This window comes from Staurois parvus, unplaced genomic scaffold, assembly GCF_062004578.1.
Source record: "Staurois parvus isolate SC_StPar_1 unplaced genomic scaffold, SC_StPar_1.0 ptg001035l, whole genome shotgun sequence".
Taxonomy (NCBI): Eukaryota; Metazoa; Chordata; class Amphibia; order Anura; family Ranidae; genus Staurois; species Staurois parvus.
Window position 1 is genome coordinate 1 of NW_028318831.1, and position 24,963 is coordinate 24,963.

The 24,963-nt window shown below is 50.5% G+C and overlaps 1 protein-coding gene across 1 annotated transcript; it reads right to left on the minus strand.

Annotated features, from left to right (window-relative positions):
• Positions 1-5,144: 5,144 nt before the first annotated feature.
• Positions 5,145-24,013, minus strand: STX4 (syntaxin 4). The gene is made up of 9 exons (XM_089657843.1): positions 23,918-24,013; positions 21,109-21,198; positions 19,367-19,466; positions 17,416-17,490; positions 15,909-15,976; positions 13,700-13,808; positions 11,762-11,835; positions 10,083-10,220; positions 5,145-5,472 (listed from the first exon to the last, which is right to left on the minus strand). The coding sequence occupies exons 1-9, from the start codon at positions 23,945-23,947 to the stop codon at positions 5,308-5,310; spliced, it is 849 nt and encodes a 282-aa protein (XP_089513969.1). The 5' UTR covers positions 23,948-24,013; the 3' UTR covers positions 5,145-5,307.
• Between the last annotated feature and the right edge of the window lie 950 nt (positions 24,014-24,963).

Below are 24,963 nucleotides of genomic sequence, written 5' to 3' on the forward strand. Positions count from 1 at the left end.
CTTGATAGTGACCAACACCCCTGCCCCCCCCCCAACCCGGGAGATCCTTCCACTAACAACACCACCCACCGCAACAGAGAGAAAGACACTCACCTTCACAGCTCTGGATATCCCCGGGAACAAGAGTCGGACTCTGCTTACACCATCAAGCAGCACGCTGCCTCTTTGGGATCCCACCTGGTCCCCATGCTGCATTTGACCCTTTTTCCTGGGGGGGGGGGTGCTGCACCCCTGAAAAATGCCGCCCTAGGCAAATGCCTTGTTTGCCTTGTGGTAACTATGCCCCTGAATACACAGTATCTATCCATCTCCCTCCATCTCTCTCCCTCCATCTCTCTCTCTCCCTCCATCTCTCTCTCTCCCTCCATCTCTCTCTCTCCCTCCATCTCTCTCCCTCCCCTCTCCCTCCCTCCATCTCTCTCTCCCTCCCTCCATCTCTCTCTCTCTCCCTCCATCCCCCCATCTCCCTCTCTCTCCCTCCACCCCTCTCTCTCTCCCTCTCCATCTCTCTCTCTCTCCCTCCCTCTCCATCTCTCTCTCCCTCCACCTCCATCTCCCCTCCCTCCACCTCTCTCCCCCTCCCTCTCCATCTCTCTCTCCCTCCACCTCCATCTCCCCCTCCCTCCACCTCTCTCCCCCTCCCTCCACCTCTCTCCCCCTCCCTCCACCTCTCCCTCCCTCCCTCCACCTCTCCCTCCCTCCCTCCACCTCTCTCTCTCCCTCCATCTCTCTCTCTCCCTCCATCTCTCTCTCTCCCTCCACCTCTCTCTCTCTCTCTCCCTCCACCTCTCTCTCTCTCTCTCTCTCCCTCCACCTCTCTCTCTCTCTCTCTCCCTCCATCTCTCTCTCTCTCCCTCCATCTTCTCTCTCTCTCTCCTCCCTCCATCTCTTTCTCTCTCTCTCCCTCCATCTCTTTCTCTCTCTCTCCCTCCCTCCCTCTCTCTCTCCCTCCCTCCCTCCCTCCCTCTCTCTCTCCCTCCATCTCTCTCTCTCTCCCTCCATCTCTCCCTCCCTCCCTCCATCTCTCTCTCCCTCCCTCCCTCCATCTCCCTCCCTCCCTCCATCTCTCTCCCTCCCTCCATCTCTCTCCCTCCCTCCATCTCTCTCCCTCCCTCCATCTCTCTCCCTCCCTCCATCTCTCTCTCCCTCCATCTCTCTCTTCCCTCCATCTCTCTCTCCCTCCATCTCTCTCTCCCTCCATCTCTCTCTCTCTCCACACAGTGGGGAAAATACTGATTTGCTCCCCTGTAGATTGTGAGTTATCCCACTTATAAAGAAAAGAAGGGTCTATCATTTTTATCATCTGTGTTTTTAAAATGATTGAGACAGAATATCAGCCAAAATCCAGAAAACCCACACGATACAAATGTTAGAAATGGAGTTGCAGCCATGGCAACGTTACATGTTCCATCCTAAAAACGGGTGGAACATGTGACATGTTCCCAAAGGTGAACTTATCCTTTAAGCCGTTCATATGCACTCCAAAACTCGATCACGTTTAGTTTTTCGATATACCAGATCTAGAGCTGCACACAGACTATTCCGGGAACACCTCAAGTCTTTCGGATGTGTGTAGAAATCAGAATTATGAACGCAGTGAGAAGAATGTAAAATTCCGACACCAACAATTCCTTTCATGTAAAAGTTCCGGTAACAGCTGACATTTGTGTACAGATCACAGTTCCCTCTTCCGTCGGGGCCTCTCTGGTGACATTTCCTGTTTTTCTAGCAGTAAACATATGAAGACATTTTTGTTCTCGTGATGTAATCTGTGTAGTGTCTTCATGTAGGACCGGCTGCCCTGGGATTTGGATAGATCGGTACTCTACCTGCGGTACAGATGAATGGAGAACCACAAAACATTCCTCCACTTCACTCACAAAACTTATTATTTCCTAATTATTTATTCTCCGTATTACAAGCTGGATTAACTCGGCAAACTCCCCCCCCAGGAGGGTTTACGTCATAATGCCATAGTATGCACTAAATCATTTTTCATATTCAGAGCAAACTCCCCCATCCATCCACGTCTTCATGCTATGTTTCTGAGAAAACACTTTGAAAAACATTCCCCTAGCATGTGTGGCTGCGACCATCTTGAGTAAGGGCAGATGATTCATGTATTATTATTATTATACAGTATTTATAAAGCGCCAATAGTTCGCTCAGCGCTGTACATTACAAAGGGGGACAGAACATGTGACAGAACAATACCAATACAATGCAAAACATGAGGGGATCGAGGGCCCTGCTCCTTGGAGCTTACAATCTAGGAGGGAGGTGATGGTGGTACAGGGAGGAGATAGCTGTGGGGATGGAGTGGTAGGAAGAGTGGAGGAGGTCGGTCAAGTTAGCAGGGGGCGGGGTAGGCTTCCCTGAAGAGGTGGGTTTTCAGGGTGCGCCTAAAGGAGAGGAGAGTAGGTGATAATCTGATGGGTTGGGGCAGGGAGTTCCAGAGGATGGGTGACACCCTGGAGAAGTCCTGGAGGCGGGCATGGGAGGAGGAGACCAGGGAACTAGAGAGAAGGAGGTCTTGTGAGGAGCGGAGTGTGCGTGTTGGGCGGTACTTGGATATTAGGTCAGTTATGTAGTTCGGGGCAGTATGGTGGACGGCTTTGTACGTCAGTGTTAGGATTTTGAATTTGATCCGTTGCGCAATCGGAAGCCAGTGGAGGGATTGGCAGAGGGGGGTTGAGGACACTGAATGGAGGCCAGTGGAGGGATTGGTGGAGGGGGGTTGAGGACACTGAATGGAGGCCAGTGGAGGGATTGGCAGAGGGGGGTGGCGGACACTGAGTGGAGGCCAGTGGAGGGATTGGCAGAGGGGGGTGGCGGAGATGGAGCGGTTGGAAAGGTGAATGAGTCTGGCAGCCGTATTCAGGATGGACTGAAGCGGGGATAGCCTGCGGCGAGGCAGGCCAGTGAGGAGGGAGTTGCAGTAGTCGAGTCGTGATACGATGAGGGAGTGAATGAGCTGTTTAGTGGTTTCTGGGGTTAGGAACGTGCAGATTTTGGCGATGTTGCGGAGGTGGAGTCTGCACGAGTTTGTTAAAGATTGGACTTGGGGCTGGAAGGATAGGTTGGAGTCCAGAATGACACCAAGTACTCTGGCCTGCGGGCGGGTTTGATGGTGGCATTTACTTCCTAGAATCCATCTGTCCTTAGCTCAGGCATGGAGGCAGGAGGGTGCGCTTAGCTGGGAGAGCCCCTCCTCTTCTCCTGAAGACTCCTGGGATGTGTGACATCATTTTGGCCTAGGCCAGAAACCAGGAAGTAACCTTCCCATCTATTACTAATGCTATCACTCAATATAAAGATTACAATCAGTTCATGTTGATTTAGAGAGTGAAGTTCTGCTGTAACCTCCCCAGCGGTCTGATTATGCCCATATTTCTGTGCTCAAAGCGGTACATTTTTTTGCATGGAAATATGTATTTATTTATTGTAGGCCTGTAATTCTTAGGAATAACTCACTGAAATCTGTCCGAACAAGAGTCTAGTAAACATCCCGGGGAGGATAAAACTTGAAACACAAAATCATAAATTATAATTTAATAAAAAAATCATAAAAAATAATAATATAATAATAATAAATGTAATTCAATAATATAATCAAACCAAAAACACTGAAATGTGAAATATAGCGCCAAGTTCGCACATCACTGAGCTCAGTCGCAGAATCGTTTTCAGTGTCTGATGAGGAATTTCCCCCACCAATCATTATCACTCAATTCTGCAAGTGGCTCTGATTTACTATCGCTGTTCTCTAGCCGGTCTAAAACCGCGTCTGACCTAAAGGGATGCTTTTTGGACGCCATGGACGTTTCTCAGTTTCCAGGCAGAAAGACCAGTAAAAATGCAGGCAGGGCGCCGGACAAAGCACTCGGGACAAAATGTATGTGAAATGGTTTGATACAGGAATGTTATACTATGTGATTTTAGTGAATTTAGTGAATGTCACTTTTTGTCATTTTTAAATTTCCCGCCAGTTCCGTCCCCCGTACGTCCCGACGCTCACAGGGGACGGAACCCAGATGACAGATGCCGGCATCGGCCGGAGGACATTGCCGGGGACACTGCAGGGGGGACATCGCAGGAGCGCAGGACAAGGTAAGTGAAGAAGAGATCCCGGAGCAACGCTGCAGGGTATTCCTGAGTGTAGCTCGGGGTTACCGCTTGTGGTGCTGAAACTTTACCCCGAGCTACACTCGGGAATACCTCCAGGGAGGTTAATTAAGTCGCTGCTCGTGCAGTGGAATGTTCTAGGCTGCTCAGACTCCTGGGTCCCGTTCTGTCTCCCAATGACAGCAGTTAGCTGAGGGGCCATCAGGCTCCTGTCATTCATGCCTGCCAAATAAGGCTACTTTCACACTGATCCGCAGCAAAAATGCATATGAGTTTTTAACCACTTCCCGACCGGCCCATGTATATAAACGGCCGGACGGTGGCAGTGCAGGGTCAGGTGGCCGCTTATAAACGGTCTCCCCACCCCCTGCTTGTGCGCGTCCCCTGGGAGCGTGCAGCACCGGGATCCGGTGTCCGCTGTGTCCTCCGGATACAGTGGAACACCGATCGTCGGACGGGACCTCTGTGCTTTTCATTAGCATTGATCACTGTATTGGTGTCACTGGAGTCAATTCCCTCCCAGTGTCAGAATGCCCGCCGCAGTCCCGCTATAATTCGCTGATCGCCGCCATTACTAGTAAAACAAAAAAAAATCCCAGTATCTATACCGCCATTTGTAGACGCTAAATCTTTCGCGTAAACCAATTAATTTACACGGATTGGTATATTTTTTTAGCAAAGACACGGAGCAGAATACATTTTGGCCTAAATTTATGACCAAATTTTATTTTTTTATTTTATTTTACTGGATAGGTTTAATAGCAAAAAGCCAAAAATATTGTTTTTTTTTCTTAAAATTGTCTTTTTTTTAGTGCAAAAAATAAAAAACATGCAGGCGATCAAATACCACCAAAAAAAATACCACCAATTAATGGGGAAAAAAAACGACTCAAATTTCATTTGGGTGTAGCGTTGCATGATCGCGCAACTGTCAGCTAAAGTAATGCAGCGCCGTAACGCAAAAAATGGCCTGGCCCAGAAGGGGGGGGGGGGGGGGGAGAATCTTCTGGAGGGCGAGGGGTTAAAGCAGCATTATTTTCTATAACAATGACACGGTCCGTTCTTTGCTCAATCATGATTTGTGTGACACGTTGTAATGCTGGAAATGTAGGGACGATCGGGAAAAAGATCACATCGGGTGAATGACAATCATGATGACACTTTTTGTAGAACAGGAGGAAATTACGCTTTGATACGGAGGGAGGAGACTGGCGGGACATGAAAGCTGTGGCTCACCTTGCGGGCTTTGTGTCTGTTCTCCACCGCCTGCTCCAGCTGCTTTCGCCCTTTTTCTACATAATTGGTGGAATGTAAAATATTCTTCTCGATGTTGTCTATTGTTTCACCCTGGAAATTGAAGAGAGAACCTGCGTGAAAACGCAACAAAATGCAATACAGTCTTGCATTTAAGCACTTCCAGTACGGACACTTCCCCCTCCCCCTTCCAGTCCGGCGCTTTCACCCCCTTCCAGTCCGGGCGCTTTCCCCCCCTTCCAGTCCGGACGCTTTCCCCCCCTTCCAGTCCGGACGCTTTCCCCCCCTTCCAGTCCGGACGCTTTCCCCCCCTTCCAGTCCGGACGCTTTCCCCCCCTTCCAGTCCGGACGCTTTCCCCCCCTTCCAGTCCGGACGCTTTCACCCCCCTTCCAGTCCGGACGCTTTCACCCCCCTTCCAGTCCGGACGCTTTCCCTCCCTTCCAGTCCGGACGCTTTCCCCCCCTTCCAGTCCGGACGCTTTCCCCCCCTTCCAGTCCGGACGCTTTCCCCCCCTTCCAGTCCGGACGCTTTCCCCCCCTTCCAGTCCGGACGCTTTCCCCCCCTTCCAGTCCGGACGCTTTCCCCCCCTTCCAGTCCGGACGCTTTCACCCCCCTTCCAGTCCGGACGCTTTCACCCCTTCCAGTCCGGACGCTTTCACCCCCCTTCCAGTCCGGACGCTTTCCCCCCCTTCCAGTTCGGACGCTTTCCCCCCCTTCCAGTTCGGACGCTTTCACCCCCTTCCAGTCCGGACGCTTTCACCCCCCTTCCAGTCCGGACGCTTTCACCCCCCTTCCAGTCCGGACGCTTTCACCCCCCTTCCAGTCCGGACGCTTTCACCCCCCTTCCAGTCCGGACGCTTTCACCCCCCTTCCAGTCCGGACGCTTTCACCCCCCTTCCAGTCCGGACGCTTTCACCCCCCTTCCAGTCCGGACGCTTTCACCCCCCTTCCAGTCCGGACGCTTTCACCCCCCTTCCAGTCCGGACGCTTTCACCCCCCTTCCAGTCCGGACGCTTTCACCCCCCTTCCAGTCCGGACGCTTTCACCCCCCTTCCAGTCCGGACGCTTTCACCCCCCTTCCAGTCCGGACGCTTTCACCCCCCTTCCAGTCCGGACGCTTTCACCCCCCTTCCAGTCCGGACGCTTTCACCTCTTCCAGTCCGGACGCTTTCCCCCCCTTCCAGTCCGGACGCTTTCCCCCCTTCCAGTTCGGACGCTTTCACCCCCTCCAGTCCGGACGCTTTCCCCCCCTTCCAGTCCGGACGCTTTCCCCCCCTTCCAGTTCGGACGCTTTCACCCCCTCCAGTCCGGACGCTTTCCCCCCCTTCCAGTCCGGACGCTTTCCCCCCCTTCCAGTTCGGACGCTTTCACCCACTTCCAGTCCGGACACTTTCCCCCACTTCCAGTCCGGACACTTTCCCCCACTTCCAGTCCGGACACTTTCCCCCACTTCCAGTCCGGACACTTTCCCCCACTTCCAGTCCGGACACTTTCACCCACTTCCAGTCCGGACACTTTCACCCCCTTCCAGTCCGGACACTTTCACCCCCTTCCAGTCCGGACACTTTCACCCCCTTCCAGTCCGGACACTTTCACCCCCTTCCAGTCCGGACACTTTCACCCCCTTCCAGTCCGGACACTTTCACCCCCTTCCAGTCCGGACACTTTCACCCCCTTCCAGTCCGGACACTTTCACCCCCTTCCAGTCCGGACACTTTCACCCCCTCCAGTCCGGACACTTTCACCCCCTCCAGTCCGGACACTTTCACCCCCTCCAGTCCGGACACTTTCACCCCCTCCAGTCCGGACACTTTCACCCCCTTCCAGTCCGGACACTTACCCATATGAATTTTTTAGCTTTTTTTTTTTTTTTTGAGACAATTAAAGCTTTAATTTGGTGGTATTTATTCACCGCTGGGATTTTTATTTTTTTTGCTATAAAAATGAAAAGGTCCAAAAATTTTGAAAAAAAGTGTTTTTCTTATAAAATTTTGCAAATAAATAATATTTCATCATAAATCTTGGCCAAAATTTATTCAGTTATCTTTTTAGTAAAAAAATAAAAAACCCCAAAATTAGTTTATAACCAAAAATTATAATTTTTAAAAAAATTTTTTTACATTTTTAATTTTTTTATATTATTTTTTTTTTTTCTACATACTGTCACCCTAGCAGTACAGTGTCACCATGGTGACACTGTACTGCTAGGGTGACAGTATGTAGAAAAAAAAATAAAAATAAATAATATAAAAAAATTAAATATGTAAAAAAAAAATTTTTAAAATGATAATTTTTGGTTATAAACCATGGTGACACTGTACTACTTGTGGGGGGGGTGAAGAATTTTTTCTTTTTTTTTTCTTTTACACTGATGCTTTTACACCCATAAAGGCTGTAAAAGCAATCATTTCTCTTTCTCTCTGGCTGCATTCTTGCAGCCATTGAGAACTACTGTGTGAGCTGTGATTGGTCACAGCTTGTCGCATGGTACAAGGCTGTTGTGAATAGCCCTGTACCATGTGATCTCTGTGATCATTCACAGATTTCACACGTAGTAAGCAATGATGTCACAAGCGACATCTTGCTTACTACTCTGCATGTGATCACTGATTGGCCAATCAGTGATCACATGATCGGGACCTCGCACAGAAGTCCCGTACGACGATCGGAGGACACAGCGGGCACCGGATCGCAGTGCTGCGCGCTCCCAGGGAATGCGCACAAGCAGGGGGCGGGGAGGCCGTTTATAAACAGCCACCCAACCCTGCACTGCCACCGTCCGGTCGTTTATATACAATGTCCGGACGGGAAGTGGTTAATAGACAACAGGACCCTGAAAGTAGGAAGCATTTTGCAAACTAAAATTGCCCAAAGAGAGAAGCATGTGAGAACAGCTAGTAGACCGCAAAGCTCAGAAGGACAGCACAAGCCTACATTAACCCCTTCACACCTAAGCATAAAACAAATCTAAATGCCTAAGCACAATTTTGCAACTTTGACCGGTGTTAGTAAAACCGCACTTATCATCACAACTACTTTGTACATCCAGGTGGATTATACCGCGTTTTTTTCAGGACAAATTGGGCTTTCATTTGGTGGTAAATGGTAATGGATATCTCCTGATTTAGTTTTCCTTATGAAAGGAAAACTAGCCCAGAATAGTAAAAAAAAAAAAAATTTTTTTTTTAAATTTAGCTGTGTGTTTCTTGTGACTACCATAACCGACCACCAAAAAACAACCCAAAATAAATTCTCCAACTCTGGACAATCGCAGCGATACCATATATGTGTATGATATTTGTTGTTTGTACCCGGAGTACAGCCCAGAAACAATAGTGCGCCATTTTGTTTTTGTTTTTTTACCTAAAAACACACTGACACCAAGCTCCCAGGATCAGCCCCTCCCCCTTAGATTGTAAGCTCCCAGGATCAGGCCCTCCTAACCCTCTTGTATTGAACTGTATTGTTGCTGTATTGTCTCCCGTTATATTGTACAGCGCTGAGCAAACTGTTGGCGCCATAAATCCTGTATAACAATAATCTATAAATCCTGTTTAATAATAATATATAAATCCTGTATAATAATAATATATAAATCCTGTATAATAATAATATATAAATCCTGTATAATAATAATATATAAATCCTGTATGATAATAATATATAAATCCTGTATGATAATATATAAATCCTGTATAACAATAATATATAAATCCTGTATAATAATAATATATAAATCCTGTATGATAATAATATATAAATCCTGTATGATAATAATATATAAATCCTGTATGATAATATATAAATCCTGTATAATAATAATATATAAATCCTGTATGATAATAATATATAAATCCTGTATGATAATAATATATAAATCCTGTATGATAATAATATATAAATCCTGTATAATAATAATATATAAATCCTGTATGATAATATATAAATCCTGTATAACAATAATATATAAATCCTGTATTATAATAATAATATATAAATCCTGTATAATAATAATATATAAATCCTGTATAATAATAATAATATATAAATCCTGTATAATAATAATAATATATAAATCCTGTATGATAATAATATATAAATCCTGTATAATAATAAGAATACCAATTTAAAAAAAAAAAAAAAAAAAAAAATCCTGACCGTTGACCCAAACACTTACCCTGGCACTGAACTAGATCAAACCTTGATCTAGGTATTTTTTTCTCTCTTTATTTTTTTTAAATATCTTTTTCATTTTTTTTTTTAAAACAAAATTTTTTTCCCCTCTATAACAGGAGTTAGAGAGATACAATGTATCTCTCTCCTCCATTCATAGAGAGGAAAAAAACACAAGGGGGCCGGGCTGTACAGTGACTGATCACTGTGATAGCCAATCAGAGGCTATCACAGTGATCATGTGACCCGGAATCGGGTCCCGGGTCCTGATCGTTAGAACGGGATTCGGGGCTCTCGGCGACACCGCGGTCTTTGTGCTGGGAGCGCGCCGCGCTGTGCGCTCCCAGCAGAAAGACAGGTACGCAAATATGTGGCCCCACGGAAAAAAAAGCCCAGTTCTGTGAGGCCACATATTTGTGTGACGTCAGCGTCAAGGGGTTATAAAAAAAAATCTCCCGTGCAATGGAAGAGCCAAAGAGAAGCAATCATTTATTTTGGTAATAGATGGCGCTGGATCCATCGAACTCACCTGCGCTTCGACTTCCATGGAAAGCAGCATGAACATGTCGTGCAATTCCACAATGCTTTTCTCCAGTTTCAGGATCTCATCGTGTCTCGACTCAATCTCATTCAGGGCCTGTTTAGTGATCTGCGTGTCCTTCAGAAGCTGAGGAAAGAGATGGAGACTCAGAGACCTTCACCTAGGATCACTGCTAAAGGTGCTCCCGTGTAGAAGGTTACAAGCCAATTTGCTGACCATTTGAGCTTCTGGATGGATGTAAAACGGCACTCAGGGGAGAGCGGACATAGTGAACGCGGGGTCCGGGGAGAGCGGACATAGTGAACGCGGGGTCCGGGGAGAGCGGACATAGTGAACGCGGGGTCCGGGGAGAGCGGACATAGTGAACGCGGGGTCCGGGGAGAGCGGACATAGTGAACGCGGGGTCCGGGGAGAGCGGACATAGTGAACGCGGGGTCCGGGGAGAGCGGACATAGTGAACGCGGGGTCCGGGGAGAGCGGACATAGTGAACGCGGGGTCCGGGGAGAGCGGACATAGTGAACGCGGGGTCCGGGGAGAGCGGACATAGTGAACGCGGGGTCCGGGGAGAGCGGACATAGTGAACGCGGGGTCCGGGGAGAGCGGACATAGTGAACGCGGGGTCCGGGGAGAGCGGACATAGTGAACGCGGGGTCCGGGGAGAGCGGACATAGTGAACGCGGGGTCCGGGGAGAGCGGACATAGTGAACGCGGGGTCCGGGGAGACAGGACATAGTGAACGCGGGGTCCGGGGAGACAGGATATAGTGAACGCGGGGTCCGGGGAGACAGGATATAGTGAACGCGGGGTCCGGGGAGACAGGATATAGTGAACGCGGGGTCCGGGGAGACAGGATATAGTGAACGCGGGGTCCGGGGAGACAGGATATAGTGAACGCGGGGTCCGGGGAGACAGGATATAGTGAACGCGGGGTCCGGGGAGACAGGATATAGTGAACGCGGGGTCCGGGGAGACAGGATATAGTGAACGCGGGGTCCGGGGAGACAGGATATAGTGAACGCGGGGTGGGGTCCGGGGAGACAGGATATAGTGAACGCGGGGTCCGGGGAGACAGGATATAGTGAACGCGGGGTCCGGGGAGACAGGATATAGTGAACGCGGGGTCCGGGGAGACAGGATATAGTGAACGCGGGGTCCGGGGAGACAGGATATAGTGAACGCGGGGTCCGGGGAGACAGGATATAGTGAACGCGGGGTCCGGGAAGACAGGATATAGTGAACGCGGGGTCCGGGGAGACAGGATATAGTGAACGCGGGGTCCGGGGAGACAGGATATAGTGAACGCGGGGTCCGGGGAGACAGGATATAGTGAACGCGGGGTCCGGGGAGACAGGATATAGTGAACGCGGGGTCCGGGGAGACAGGATATAGTGAACGCGGGGTCCGGGGAGACAGGATATAGTGAATGCAGGGTCCGGGGAGAGCGGATATAGTGAATGCAGGGTCCGGGGAGAGCGGATATAGTGAATGCAGGGTCTGGGGAGACCGGATATAGTGAATGCGGGGTCCGGGGAGAGCAGATATAGTGAATGCGGGGTCCGGGGAGAGCGGATATAGTGAATGCAGGGTCTGGGGAGAGCGGATATAGTGAATGCGGGGTCCGGGGTTTAGTAACACTAACACCTCCGACACCACCAGCATTACTTACATTACATGTGAAGACGTCGCTCTGTCCACTTTCCAGCATCTCGTCAAACTGCTCATCTGTGACGTTGTGTCCAGCTGTGAAAGAACAAGATCAACAAATTGGGCAAACACTCTTCTAAATAGACCATCCCCCCCCCCCGACAGACCTTCAGGAGGAGGAAAATGGCAAGAGTGGAGGGATGGATGATGGCGACAGAGGAGGAAGGAAAGGATGTGTGTGTGTGTATATATATATATATATCTCTCTCTATCTATCTATCTATATATATATATATATATATATACATACATACATACATACATACATACATACACACACATCTATATATATGCTTTAGAATTTGATTTTGCCCGTACAGCACTCATAATTACATCACTGACTGTAAAAATACAAGCAAAGCAGGAATGCCGACTAACTGGTGGGCTGGGGCAGAAGTAGGCACAGCATCCACCAGTTGTACAAATGGGAAATAAGGAACATAATGCGCTTTTTTTGGGACAAGATACCAGGAACTATTTTGCAGTGTCAGCAGCATTAGGGTCATGCACACAGAATGGTTTGCTGTGCAAATCTTCCCTAGCATTAAAATCCCGGCCTTTTGTTCTGCACCCAGGGAGCCGCAGGTGGCCCGTGCGGCCAGTCCTAGAAGTGAATGGCTGCACGTGGCCAAGCTCAGGTGACAAGCCCATGTGCATACAATGTATTCCTCGAATGCTGAACTTCAGTGTTCAAGGAACACATCACATGCCGTGTAAGGGCCAATGCAAAAAAAAAAAAAAACCACCCGTGTTTACCGAATTACAGCCATTGACTTCTATAGCCAGCTGTTTGCCTCACCTGCAGCTTGCCGTGTGCAGACAAATGCTGGGATTTTCACACTAGAGGATATTTGGACCACAAGCTGCCTGTGTACATGAGCTCTTAGGTGCACAACGAAGAACATTTGCTAAGAGTAAGAAATGACATCTCTTCTAATGCTTAGAATTATCATCCTGGAGTTTAGCTGTAAGGCATGGATCCATCCTATTGAGTGCAGCCCACCTAGGTACGTACTTACCTCTGCCCCCATTCCAGTGATCTTCACTATGCAGCCCTGTTCACAGCAACACAGCCTTTCTTTAGAAAGCATACATACCAAGTTCTTATCGTGTTCACCAAGACCCTATTCATTCCTATACGGCGAGACGTACTTCACAGGACTGCTAGAGGCCACCACGAGTACGGCTCCCCATTCACCACGAGTACGGCTCCCCATTCACCACGAGTACGGCTCCCCATTCACCACGAGTACGGCTCCCCCTTCACCACGAGTACGGCTCCCCCTTCACCACGAGTACGGCTCCCCCTTCACCACGAGTACGGCTCCCCCTTCACCACGAGTACGGCTCCCCCTTCACCACGAGTACGGCTCCCCCTTCACCACGAGTACGGCTCCCCCTTCACCACGAGTACGGCTCCCCCTTCACCACGAGTACGGCTCCCCCTTCACCACGAGTACGGCTCCCCCTTCACCACGAGTACGGCTCCCCCTTCACCACGAGTACGGCTCCCCCTTCACCACGAGTACGGCTCCCCATTCACCACGAGTACGGCTCCCCATTCACCACGAGTACGGCTCCCCATTCACCACGAGTACGGCTCCCCATTCACCACGAGTACGGCTCCCTTCATTTCAGGTCTATTACTTCCATTGTTACCCTTGGTACTGGCTGACCAAGCAGAAGTGAACAGGAGCGTTGGGAGGTTCCAAATCCAGCGACATGTGACATGATCTCATAAGTTGCCCCATATGCACCCGGTCACCCTTTTACAATTCGGTATCTGGAGCCCCATACATGCCACAGCATTTTTCCAATAGAGAACAGCAGATGCGGAACAAGGTGATCATCACATATGGCGGCATCTTTAGTTAAATTGACAAAAGCTGTAAAAACCTACTGATCTGCAGCTGCCTTTTGATCCTCTTGACGTTGCTCTCTTTGTACTGCGTCTGGATCACGTTGCACTGATTAATGACTTCGATGAACTGCTGGCAGAGGACACCATGCTGCAAGATAAAATGAGAAGATTCTAAATGTCATCCTCAGCACCACCATGTTCTAGAGAGTTTTTCACAAGGACAGCAGGTCCATTTTTTTCCCCTTGAAGGGCACCTGTCATGTGATTTCAGTCCATTCTGAGTCATTCCTGTAATGACAGGGATCACCTTAATGAAGTTTGCCAGCTTGAACATGTATTGCAATATATCAACTCTAGAATCCCTGTTTTTATGCAAAAGTTTGCCAGAAATATGCAAGGGTGTACTGTAGTGTGCAGAGGGTTAATCATGCATTTTCCAATTTTCTCTGTTATCATATGGTCACACCCCCTTGGCAACTCATATATGTACACTCCATTTAGAAGCTTTTTCGATATCTCCTCCATTTTTATTGCATAGTGCAGGTCAGTGACTCTCACCATCCCTCCCCTCCATCCCCAACATCTTCTTCCCTCTCTAACCCCACCCCTCCTCTCTCACGATCATCCTTTCCTCCCTCCTCTGTCACCATCATCCCTTCCTGCACTCTTGCCATTATCCTCCTCCTTGCTGCCATCCATCCCACCATCCCTCTCTCCCGCCACTCTAGCCATTATCCTCCTCCTCTCTTCTCTCGCCATCATCCCTCCCTTCCTCTCTCAACATCATCCATAGTTCTTACCATCGTCCCTTCCTCATTTCTAACTATCCCTCCCGCCCATTCATCCCAATATCTCTATCCCCGTTCCCTTCCTCCCCTCTTGCCATTATCCTCCTTCTATCCTCTCGCACCATCATCGCTCTCTCTCTTTTGCCATTATCCCTCCCATCATCATCGCTCCCTCCCTCCACTCTCGCCATCATCCCACTCTCCCTCCATCCCTCCCTACATTCTCGCCATCATCCCTCCCTCCCTCCACTCTCGCCATCATCCCTCCCTCCTTTCCCTCCATTCTCGCCATCCTCCCCCCAACCTCGCCATCATTCCTCCCTCCCTCCGCTCTCGCCATCATCCCTCCCTCCCTCCGCTCTCGCCATCATCCCTCCCTCCCTCCGCTCTCGCCATCATGCCTCCCTCCCTCCGCTCTCGCCGCCATCATCCGTCCCTCCCTCCACTCTCGCCATCATGCCTCCCTCCCTCCACTCTCGCCACCATCATCCCTCCCTCCCTCCACTCTCGCCATTCTCCCTCCCTCCACTCTCGCCATCCTCCCTCCCTCCACTCTCGCCATCATCCATCCCTCCCTCCACTCTCGCCATCATCCATCCCTCCCTCCCTCCCTCCACTCTCGCCATCATCCCTTCCTCCCTCCCTCCACTCTCGCCATCATCCCTCCCTCCCTCCACTCTCGCCATCATCCCTCCCTCCCTCCACTCTCGCCATCATCCCTCCACTCTCGCCCATCATCCCTTCCTCCCTCCACTCTCGCCATCATCCCTTCCTCCCTCCACTCTCGCCATCATCCCTTCCTCCCTCCACTCTCGCCATCATCCCTTCCTCCCTCCACTCTCGCCATCATCCCTTCCTCCCTCCACTCTCGCCATCATCCCTTCCTCCCTCCACTCTCGCCATCATCCCTTCCTCCCTCCACTCTCGCCATCATCCCTTCCTCCCTCCACTCTCGCCATCATCCCTTCCTCCCTCCACTCTCGCCATCATCCCTCCCTCCCTCCACTCTCGCCATCATCCCTCCACTCTCGCCATCATCCCTCCCTCCCTCCACTCTCGCCATCATCCCTCCCTCCCTCCACTCTCGCCATCATCCCTCCCTCCACTCTCGCCATCATCCCTCCCTCCACTCTCGCCATCATCCCTCCCTCCACTCTCGCCATCATCCCTCCCTCCACTCTCGCCATCATCCCTACCTCTTCTCTCGCCATCATTCCTCACCTTTACCATCATCCCTCCATCTTCTCTCGCCATCATCCCTCCCTCTATCTCTTCCCCATCCCTCCTTCCTTTCTCACCATCATCCCTCCCTCTATCTCTTCCCCATCCCTCCTTCCTTTCTCGCCATCATCGCTCCCTCTATCTCATCCCCATCCCTCCTTCCTTCCTTTCTCGCCATCCATTCTTCCACTCCCTCTCACTCATCCAAACACATATATCCCTCTACATGTTGCCAATACCTGCGTCTTCTTCATCCGCTTGTGAACTGACCCTCTCACTTCTTCATCGTCATCTTTCACCTCAATTTCTACAATAAAGAGGAACTCATTGAGACACAAAAACAACCGCAAAAGGGTGGTTGGGGGACAGACGGTGATCTCAGGACTAGATCCTCCGATTCAGAGACAGGCAGGAGACAGACACATACGAAACCAGAATACTAAGAGCCTACTTGGGAGAAGAGGATTATAGATAGGGACTTACCACTGGGCCATCTTACACCCTCGAGTGCCAGCAGATAAAAGTGAAAAAAAAGCAAGATAAGACAGTTTAAATGGGCAGACAGTCAGAGACCAGCGGGATGGACAGACAGACACCAACTAACTACCCAAGTATCTAGGACACAGATGTATAAACAAGACTATCCTGCCGAGAGGACGTAGGTGGGCTCATACCTACACTTCCCTGTACGGATGTGGCAGTGGCCACTGGTTTTTGCCTGCCATAATGCTTCTATAAAAAAGATGGGGCTCAACAAAAAGGGGGCGGTGCTTCACAAAACCGAGAAATATATGTTACACCGTATATAGGAATGAGAGGTCAACTCGAAGACCCTAAACTTCTGCCTATCATACCTAAGAGAAGACAGCCAGGAAACATTGGCAAGCAAGTGACTGCCAGACCAAGAGCAAGAAGACAAGGGATGAAAATAGAGATAGGACACTCCTCACTGACCATGCTAATGAGGACAGACAGGCGTTGCGCTGGCCAGGCCAAAAACAGACAGGCAGCAGCTGCGCTGGCCGGGCCACAGCGGACAGGCAGCAGCTGCGCTGGCCGGGCCACAGCGGACAGGCAGCAGCTGCGCTGGCCGGGCCACAGCGGACAGGCAGCAGCTGCGCTGGCCGGGCCACAGCGGACAGGCAGCAGCTGCGCTGGCCGGGCCACAGCGGACAGGCAGCAGCTGCGCTGGCCGGGCCACAGCGGACAGGCAGCAGCTGCGCTGGCCGGGCCACAGCGGACAGGCAGCAGCTGCGCTGGCCGGGCCACAGCGGACAGGCAGCAGCTGCGCTGGCCGGGCCACAGCGGACAGGCAGCAGCTGCGCTGGCCGGGCCACAGCGGACAGGCAGCAGCTGCGCTGGCCGGGCCACAGCGGACAGGCAGCAGCTGCGCTGGCCGGGCCACAGCGGACAGGCAGCAGCTGCGCTGGCCGGGCCACAGCGGACAGGCAGCAGCTGCGCTGGCCGGGCCAAAGCGGACAGGCAGCAGCTGCGCTGGCCGGGCCAAAGCGGACAGGCAGCAGCTGCGCTGGCCGGGCCAAAGCGGACAGGCAGCAGTCGCACTGGCCGGGCCAAAGAGGACAGGCAGCAGCTGCGCTGGCCGGGCCAAAGCGGACAGGCAGCAGTCATGTTGGCCATGTCAAAGCGGACAGATAGGGGTTGAGTTGGCAATGCCAGAGTATACAAACAGGAGCCAGACATACACACAGACGAGTAAATGGTGAATTCAAAAGGCCATTCACTTACTCTGCAATTTCCCCCGAATGTCTTTCGATAATACTTTGATCTCTTCTCTCAGGGACTGTAAATCTTTTTTCATACCTGAAAGACAGACAGAACTGTTATGGGGACCACATTACCGGCAGCTGTATCAGTATAATGTATCAGGTATTGGCAGCTGTAACATCTGCTGGTATTGCTACAAGGAATAAATAAACTGGTCAGTAGGAAAACATTCTGATAACCAGATGAGCAGGACAACCCGCATGAGAACACCATTTTCAGGGTGGGTGAAATAGTTGGTGTAAGAATGCTTTAGTCCCTGGAAAGGATGGATCAGTTTGGGTCACATTGCTAGTCATCTGATGGGCAAAATAGTCAGGACAAGAAAGAGGCACAATAGTCAATGGAAGAGTGTTGTACTCACCTGGGGATAGGAGAGTGAATGGAAGAATGCTGTATTCACCAGGGGAAAGGAGAGTCAATGGAAGAGTGCTGTATTCACCAGGGGAAAGGAGAGTCAATGGAAGAGTGCTGTATTCACCAGGGGAAAGGAGAGTCAATGGAAGAGTGCTGTATTCACCAGGGGAAAGTAGAGTCAATGGAAGAGTGCTGTATTCACCAGGGGAAAGTAGAGTCAATGGAAGAGTGCTGTATTCACCAGGGGAAAGTAGAGTCAATGGAAGAGTGCTGTACTCACCAGGGGATAGGAGAGTCAATGGAAGAGTGCTGTACTCACCAGGGGATAGGAGAGTCAATGGAAGAGTGCTGTACTCACCAGGGGATAGGAGAGTCAATGGAAGAGTGCTGTACTCACCAGGGGATAGGAGAGTCAATGGAAGAGTGCTGTATTCACCAGGGGATAGGAGAGTCAATGGAAGAGTGCTGTACTCACCAGGGGATAGGAGAGTCAATGGAAGAGTGCTGCAGACACTGGGACATTGGACAGTTCATAGAAGAGAGCTGCAAACACTGGCGGGACAGGACAGTTAATGGAAAAAGTTTGTAGTAATGGTGGTGCTGGAACAGGACAATCAATGGAAAAGTGCTGCATACACCAGGGAAATAGGACAGTCAATGGAAGAAAGCTAAAGTCACTGGGAGGATATGACGGTCATTGAAAGAATGCTGTAGCTCCTGAGAGGATAGGACAGTTAATGGAAGAGTGCTGTAGTTGCTGGGAGGATAGGACTGTCAATGGAAGAATGCTGTAGTTGCTGGGAGGATAGAACTGTCAATGGAAGAGTGCTGTTGTTGCTGGGAGGATAGGACTGTCAATGGAAGAATGCTGTAGTTCCTGAGAGGATAGGACAGTTAATGGAGGAGTGCTGTTGTTGCTAGGAAGATAAGACCGACAATGGGAGAGGGCTGTAGTTGCTGGGAGCATAGGACCGACAATGGGAGAGGGCTGTAGTTGCTGGGAGGATAGGACCGACAATGGGAGAGGGCTGTAGTTGCTGGGAGGATAGGACCGACAATGGGAGAGGGCTGTAGTTGCTGGGAGGATAGGACCGACAATGGGAGAGGGCTGTAGTTGCTGGGAGCATAGGACCGACAATGGGAGAGGGCTGTAGTTGCTGGGAGGATAGGACCGACAATGGGAGAGGGCTGTAGTTGCTGGGAGGATAGGACTGACAATGGGAGAGGGCTGTAGTTGCTGGGAGGATAGGACCGACAATGGGAGAGGGCTGTAGTTGCTGGGAGGATAGGACCGTCAATGGAGGAGTGCTGTAGTCGCAGGAAGGGTCACTAGGTGGGTGAAGCAGACAATGGGTGGGTGAAGCAGACAATGGATGGGTGAAGCAGACAATGGATGGGTGAAGCAGACAATGGATGGGTGAAGCAGACAATGGATGGGTGAAGCAGACAATGGATGGGTGAAGCAGTCACCGGATTGAAGGTTCAGCTGGTAACAGATAAGCAGAACAGTAACTAAAAATGAGCAACAATCATGAGGGTGGGCTGAGAAGACACTTACTGTCCTCTGGAAGCGGCTGGCTGAGGACTGTCGTCTGACTGGCCTCTAGATCTTTCACTTTACTCCTAAGAAGTTGTAGAGACTCCCGAATCTGCCGCGTCTGAGGATTGACATCAATCATTCATCATCTACCCCAAGATTACATTGTACTACAGACTTCTGTGAATCCCCATCCAACATCTGACCCCGCCCACTTATGACCATGCTCCACCCATATTTCATTAACAATATTCCCCGCCCCTTATGACCATGCTCCACCCATGATTTACTGATAATATTCCCCGCCCCCTTATGACCATGCTCCACCCATGATTTACTGATATTCCCCGCCCCCTTATGACCATGCTCCACCCATGATTTACTGGTAATATTCCCTGCCCCTTATGAACATGCTCCACCCATGATTTACTGGTAATATTCCCCGCCCCTTATGAACTAGCTCCACCTATGATTTAAATAATATTCCCCGCCCACTTATGACTATGCTCCACCCATATTTCATTAACAATATTCCCCGCCCCTTATGACCATGCTCCACCCATGATTTAGTAATAATATTCCCCGCCCCTTATGACCATGCTCCACCCATGATTTAGTAATAATATTCCCCGCCCCTTATGACCATGCTCCACCCATGATTTAATAATAATATTCCCCGCCCCTTATGACCATGCTCCACCCATGATTTACTGATAATATTCCCCGCCCCCTTATGACCATGCTCCACCCATGATTTACTGATATTCCCCGCCCCCTTATGACCATGCTCCACCCATGATTTACTGGTAATATTCCCTGCCCCTTATGAACATGCTCCACCCATGATTTACTGGTAATATTCCCCGCCCCTTATGAACTAGCTCCACCTATGATTTAAATAATAATATTCCCCGCCCACTTATGACTATGCTCCACCCATATTTCATTAACAATATTCCCCGCCCCTTATGACCATGCTCCACCCATGATTTAGTAATAATATTCCCCGCCCCTTATGACCATGCTCCACCCATGATTTAGTAATAATATTCCCCGCCCCTTATGACCATGCTCCACCCATGATTTAATAATAATATTCCCCGCCCCTTATGACCATACTCCACCCATTATTTACTGGTAATATTCCCCACCCCCTTATGAACATGCTCCACCCACGTTTCACTACATACATAAATATAATAGCCCAGAAAGCACTAAATTGACGTTAAAATGTTCCAAAACCCAAAATGTTATATACTGCAGCTTCCCAATCCTTAGATGTGATGGTAAGATGCGTTTTTGATTTTTCAGGCTTTTTCCCTTTATTTTACCAGGTGGTCCTGCCAGTGACACCCTTCCTGGGTGGCTACACTCACTTCACTGTATCTATAGAGATTCATGGTTGTCACACTGACACGGTCTACCTTTGTCTAGCTCTGACATAATGGGTGGGAAGATTGGTGGGTCACACAAGAAAGACAACATTGTTTTTGCTTCCAGTTCAGTTAAAACAGCATTTCTGGTGGGATCAACGGGTATTTCTGCACTTGCTGAAAATATTCTTCACCTGAAAAAAAATAAATAAAATGCAGCCACCACATCTAATAACTGGAAAGCTACAATATATCACATTTGTGTTCTTGGGTTTTATTCTTGCTTAGCTGCCAATAGTCACTCCACTAACAGACCGTGCTGTCATTTTTCCTGGCCACCCTGTGCATCCTGAACCCCCCTCTGCACTCCACAGCGCCCACTAGTGTTACCGTTTCAAAGAAATGCCGGTCGAGCTCTTCATCGTTCTGTGAGGGTTCCACTAACACCTTGTGTTCATCCGGTTCTGAATCGCTGTCAGCCTGTGGGAGGAAAATAAATGGGCATTGATATGACATATCTGTACACAGCTTGGCATTGAAAAGCATTGCTTGGGCCCAGTGATGAACCAAGTCAACCAGATGTCCTCTAGGCAGGGGCAGGACCACCATATGTGGATCTCATCTCCATGTTGGCCACAGCCCCTGAACACCTGTCACTACATGACGAGTTCGAGTGAGCTATATGGGCAGGAACCCAGTACCAGCGAAGAGGACCTTGTAGGCCACCTCCATGCCATGGTGACCATGTTGAATGAGTATTTGGCTACAGCAGACCAGGACCTGTTCCAGTCCAATATGTCTATGGGGGCTGTGTGGTCTCATTCCCATTTGGAGATGTACGGGTGGGAGCTAGATGAGGAGGAGTAGATAGAGGAGATAGTACCTTGGGCTCCCGGAGAATGTAGGCAGATGTGTTCAAAGGTTGTTTTCTGAAACGGGAAAGAAGAATGGCAGTGAAGGGTGGAAATCCAGTGTGGGAGCTGTAGGCATCGGTACGACTCCGCTGGAGGTGCATTGTGGGTCTCGGAGATGGAAGCCCAAGAAGAAAAGGAGTGGGACCCCAAAAGGTGGCAAGTATCTGTGGGCAGGCCACCAGGCAAAAGCTTGGGGGTTGCTCCAGCCTGTGCCGAAAAAGAGGGTTGTTCAGGAGAGGGAGAAGTGGGAAGGGGGACATATCAAGCTGGCCGAGTAACAGACCAAGTCCCACAAAGTCTACGTTTCATTTGCATTATGCAGCTCTTGAGGACCAACCAGGGCAAGACAAGGAATAGGCCCAAGAAGAGGTCCATATCCCCAGCTGGTGAAGGTGCGTCTGCACGATCCGTCCGACACCATGTCCCCACAGACTCACCACTGTTCTGGGGACTTCCTGGCCACATAATCCCGAGAGATACTCCCAGCCAGTCAAAGGGTTTCAGGACCCGGCTCTCCTCCATGCTGTGACCAGGAGAAGCAGACAAAATCCCCGGTCTCCTCCATGGGCCATAATCGGTGGGTAGAAGGACAGCCCATAGTACCCTCCAAAAGCCCCTGTCCCGGTTGGATCTGACACAACACCCACAAGTAATACTGAGCCTCCATTGCTGAAAGAATCTAATGAGTGAAAAAGGGCGGGCCAGGGACAGTCAGGCTGGGGGGAAAAAAGTGCTAGATGATGTTAGATGTCCTCTAATGAACATTGCAGCTTTTAATGCACATTGTGAGACACTTACAGTGTGCAGTGAAATCTTCCCCCAGATGTGCAGGAACAGAGCTGGGAGATCTCGCTGTTGGAGAACACAAACTCCGCCCACCAGGCTCCACTTATGTAGGTGGATTGATCCTTTAAGCCACACCTCCCAGAGTGTTTTAAGGAGAATTGCAGGCAAAATTGTTACTTCCCTGTGCAGTGGGGCTGTGCCCCCAATTCATGGCCTAAGCACTCGTCCTTGTCTAGGGGCTCAGAAGGCAAAGATATACTTACCTATCTACCGATCCTCCAATCACAAGACCGGTCTCCGCTGCTCCTTCCCCCGCACGCTAGTGGTCTTGTGAATGGGCTGTTCCTGAAGTCATCACGCCCATAGGTGGAACAGTCCACCGCTAGACATGTGAGGGGGGGTGATGCTTGGTTCCGGAGGATGGGGTAAGTATAGCTTTTCCCTAAGCCCCTGGACACAAAGAGCATTTAACCCCACTGCATGGGAAAAGAAAAGTTTTGACCGGAGTTCTGCTTTAAGGATGGCATGCAATGACAGAGGTTTACACCGGCACTATAATATCCTCCGGGTGTATCTGTCCCAGCCAATAGGTGCCAAGCTGCTTCACCCATGCTGGGACTTGTAGTTCCACAGCAACTGACCGAGGGTATCGTATTTATGTCTGAGGTGACCGATTGCAGAGATCACCGTGGAAACCATCGCCAGGATGGCAGGGAACCCTGTCTGAGAAATCACTTTGCGCCTCTGGCTTCGTCCAATCAGAATGAACTCTGTGAACTGAGCCTTCTGTCAGCAATGAAGGATCGGCACCCCTCCCCCCACCACCTAAATATAAGTCACATACATGACCCTGGGAAGGGGGGATGGGGTGGGGCCCCTGGAGTACCACAGACCCCTTATATAAAAATGATATGTCCCTGGTTATATGGATGGCGAGGGGCCCCTGACAAGCCATGCTGGGCCCTGTAGTCCCCCTGATGTCACATTGTGAACTGAGCCTGCAATGGTGACTCCCAGACCCCTATATATATATAAAACATGTCCCTGGTCATAGGGTGGGGTGGGGCCCCTGGAGTACCCCAGACCCATATATATAAAAATGACACAACCCTGGTTATAGGGATGAAGTAGGGCCCCTGACAGGCCATGCTGGGCCCGGCAGTCCCCCCAGTGATGTCACTTTGTAAACTGAGCCTGCATTGGTGACCCCAGACCCCCCATAAATAAATAATGCATGTGTCCCTGGAATGAGGGATAACAGAGGGCCCCTGACAGTCCATGCTGGGCCCTGTAGTCCCCCCATTGATGTCCCTATGAGATGTAAGCCTTATATCTGCAATGGTGACCCCAGACCCCCCTCTGTATGTACACAACACCCGTGTCCCTGATTGGAGGGAAGTCTGCAATGAAGAACCTCCATTCACCCTCTCCATAGAAATCATACATGGGTCCCTGGCAGTCCATGCTGGGCCCTGTAGTCCCCCAGTGACGTCACTCACACAGCCCAGCTCCTTGCTGCGGTCCCTCATCCTGCAGATACAATGTATCTGAACTTCTCTCGCACTCAGTGCGCCTGCGCGACACCGCCCACTACACCCTGCCCGCACCATAGAGAGGAGGGGAGGAGGAGGCGCTGCATGATGGGATATCGGAGGACTCGGGCTGCTGCAGGGGAGGGCGGGTGTGGAGGAAGGTCACATCCTGTACATAGCCTGATAGAGATTCCATACATCTCTTCTCCCCTCCATCACCTCACCGATCTCCTCCCCTCCATCATCCCACCTATCTCCTCTCCTCCATCACCTCACCGATCTCCTCTCCTCCATCATCCCACTGATCTCCTCTACTCCATCATCCCACCGATCTCCTCTCCTCCATCACCTCACCAATCTCTTCTCCATCATCCCACTGATCTCCTCTCCTCACCGATTTCTTCTCCATCATCCCACTGATCTCCTCTACTCCATCATCCCACCGATCTCCTCTCCTCCATCACCTCACCAATCTCTTCTCCATCATCCCACTGATCTCCTCACCGATTTCTTCTCCATCATCCCACCGGTCTCCTCCCCTCCATCATCTCACCGATCTCTTCTCCATCATCCCACCGATCTCCTCCCCTCCATCACCTCACCGATCTCCTCTCCTCCATCATCCCACCGATCTCCTCTCCTCCATCATCCCACCGATCTCCTCCCCTCCATCACCTCACCGATCTCCTCTCCTCCATCACCTCACCGATCTCCTCCCCTCCATCATCTTACCGATCTCCTCTCCTCCATCATCCCACCGATCTCCCCTCCATCATCTTACCGATCTCCTCTCCTCCATCATCCCACCGATCTCCTCCCCTCCATCATCCCACCGATCTCCTCTCCTCCATCACCTCACCGATCTCCTCCCCTCCATCATCCCACCGATCTCCTCCCCTCCATCACCTCACCGATCTCCTCTTCTCCATCACCTCACCGATCTCTCCTCCATCATCCCACCGATCTCCTCTCTTCCATCACCTCACCGATCTCCTCTCCTCCATCACTCCACC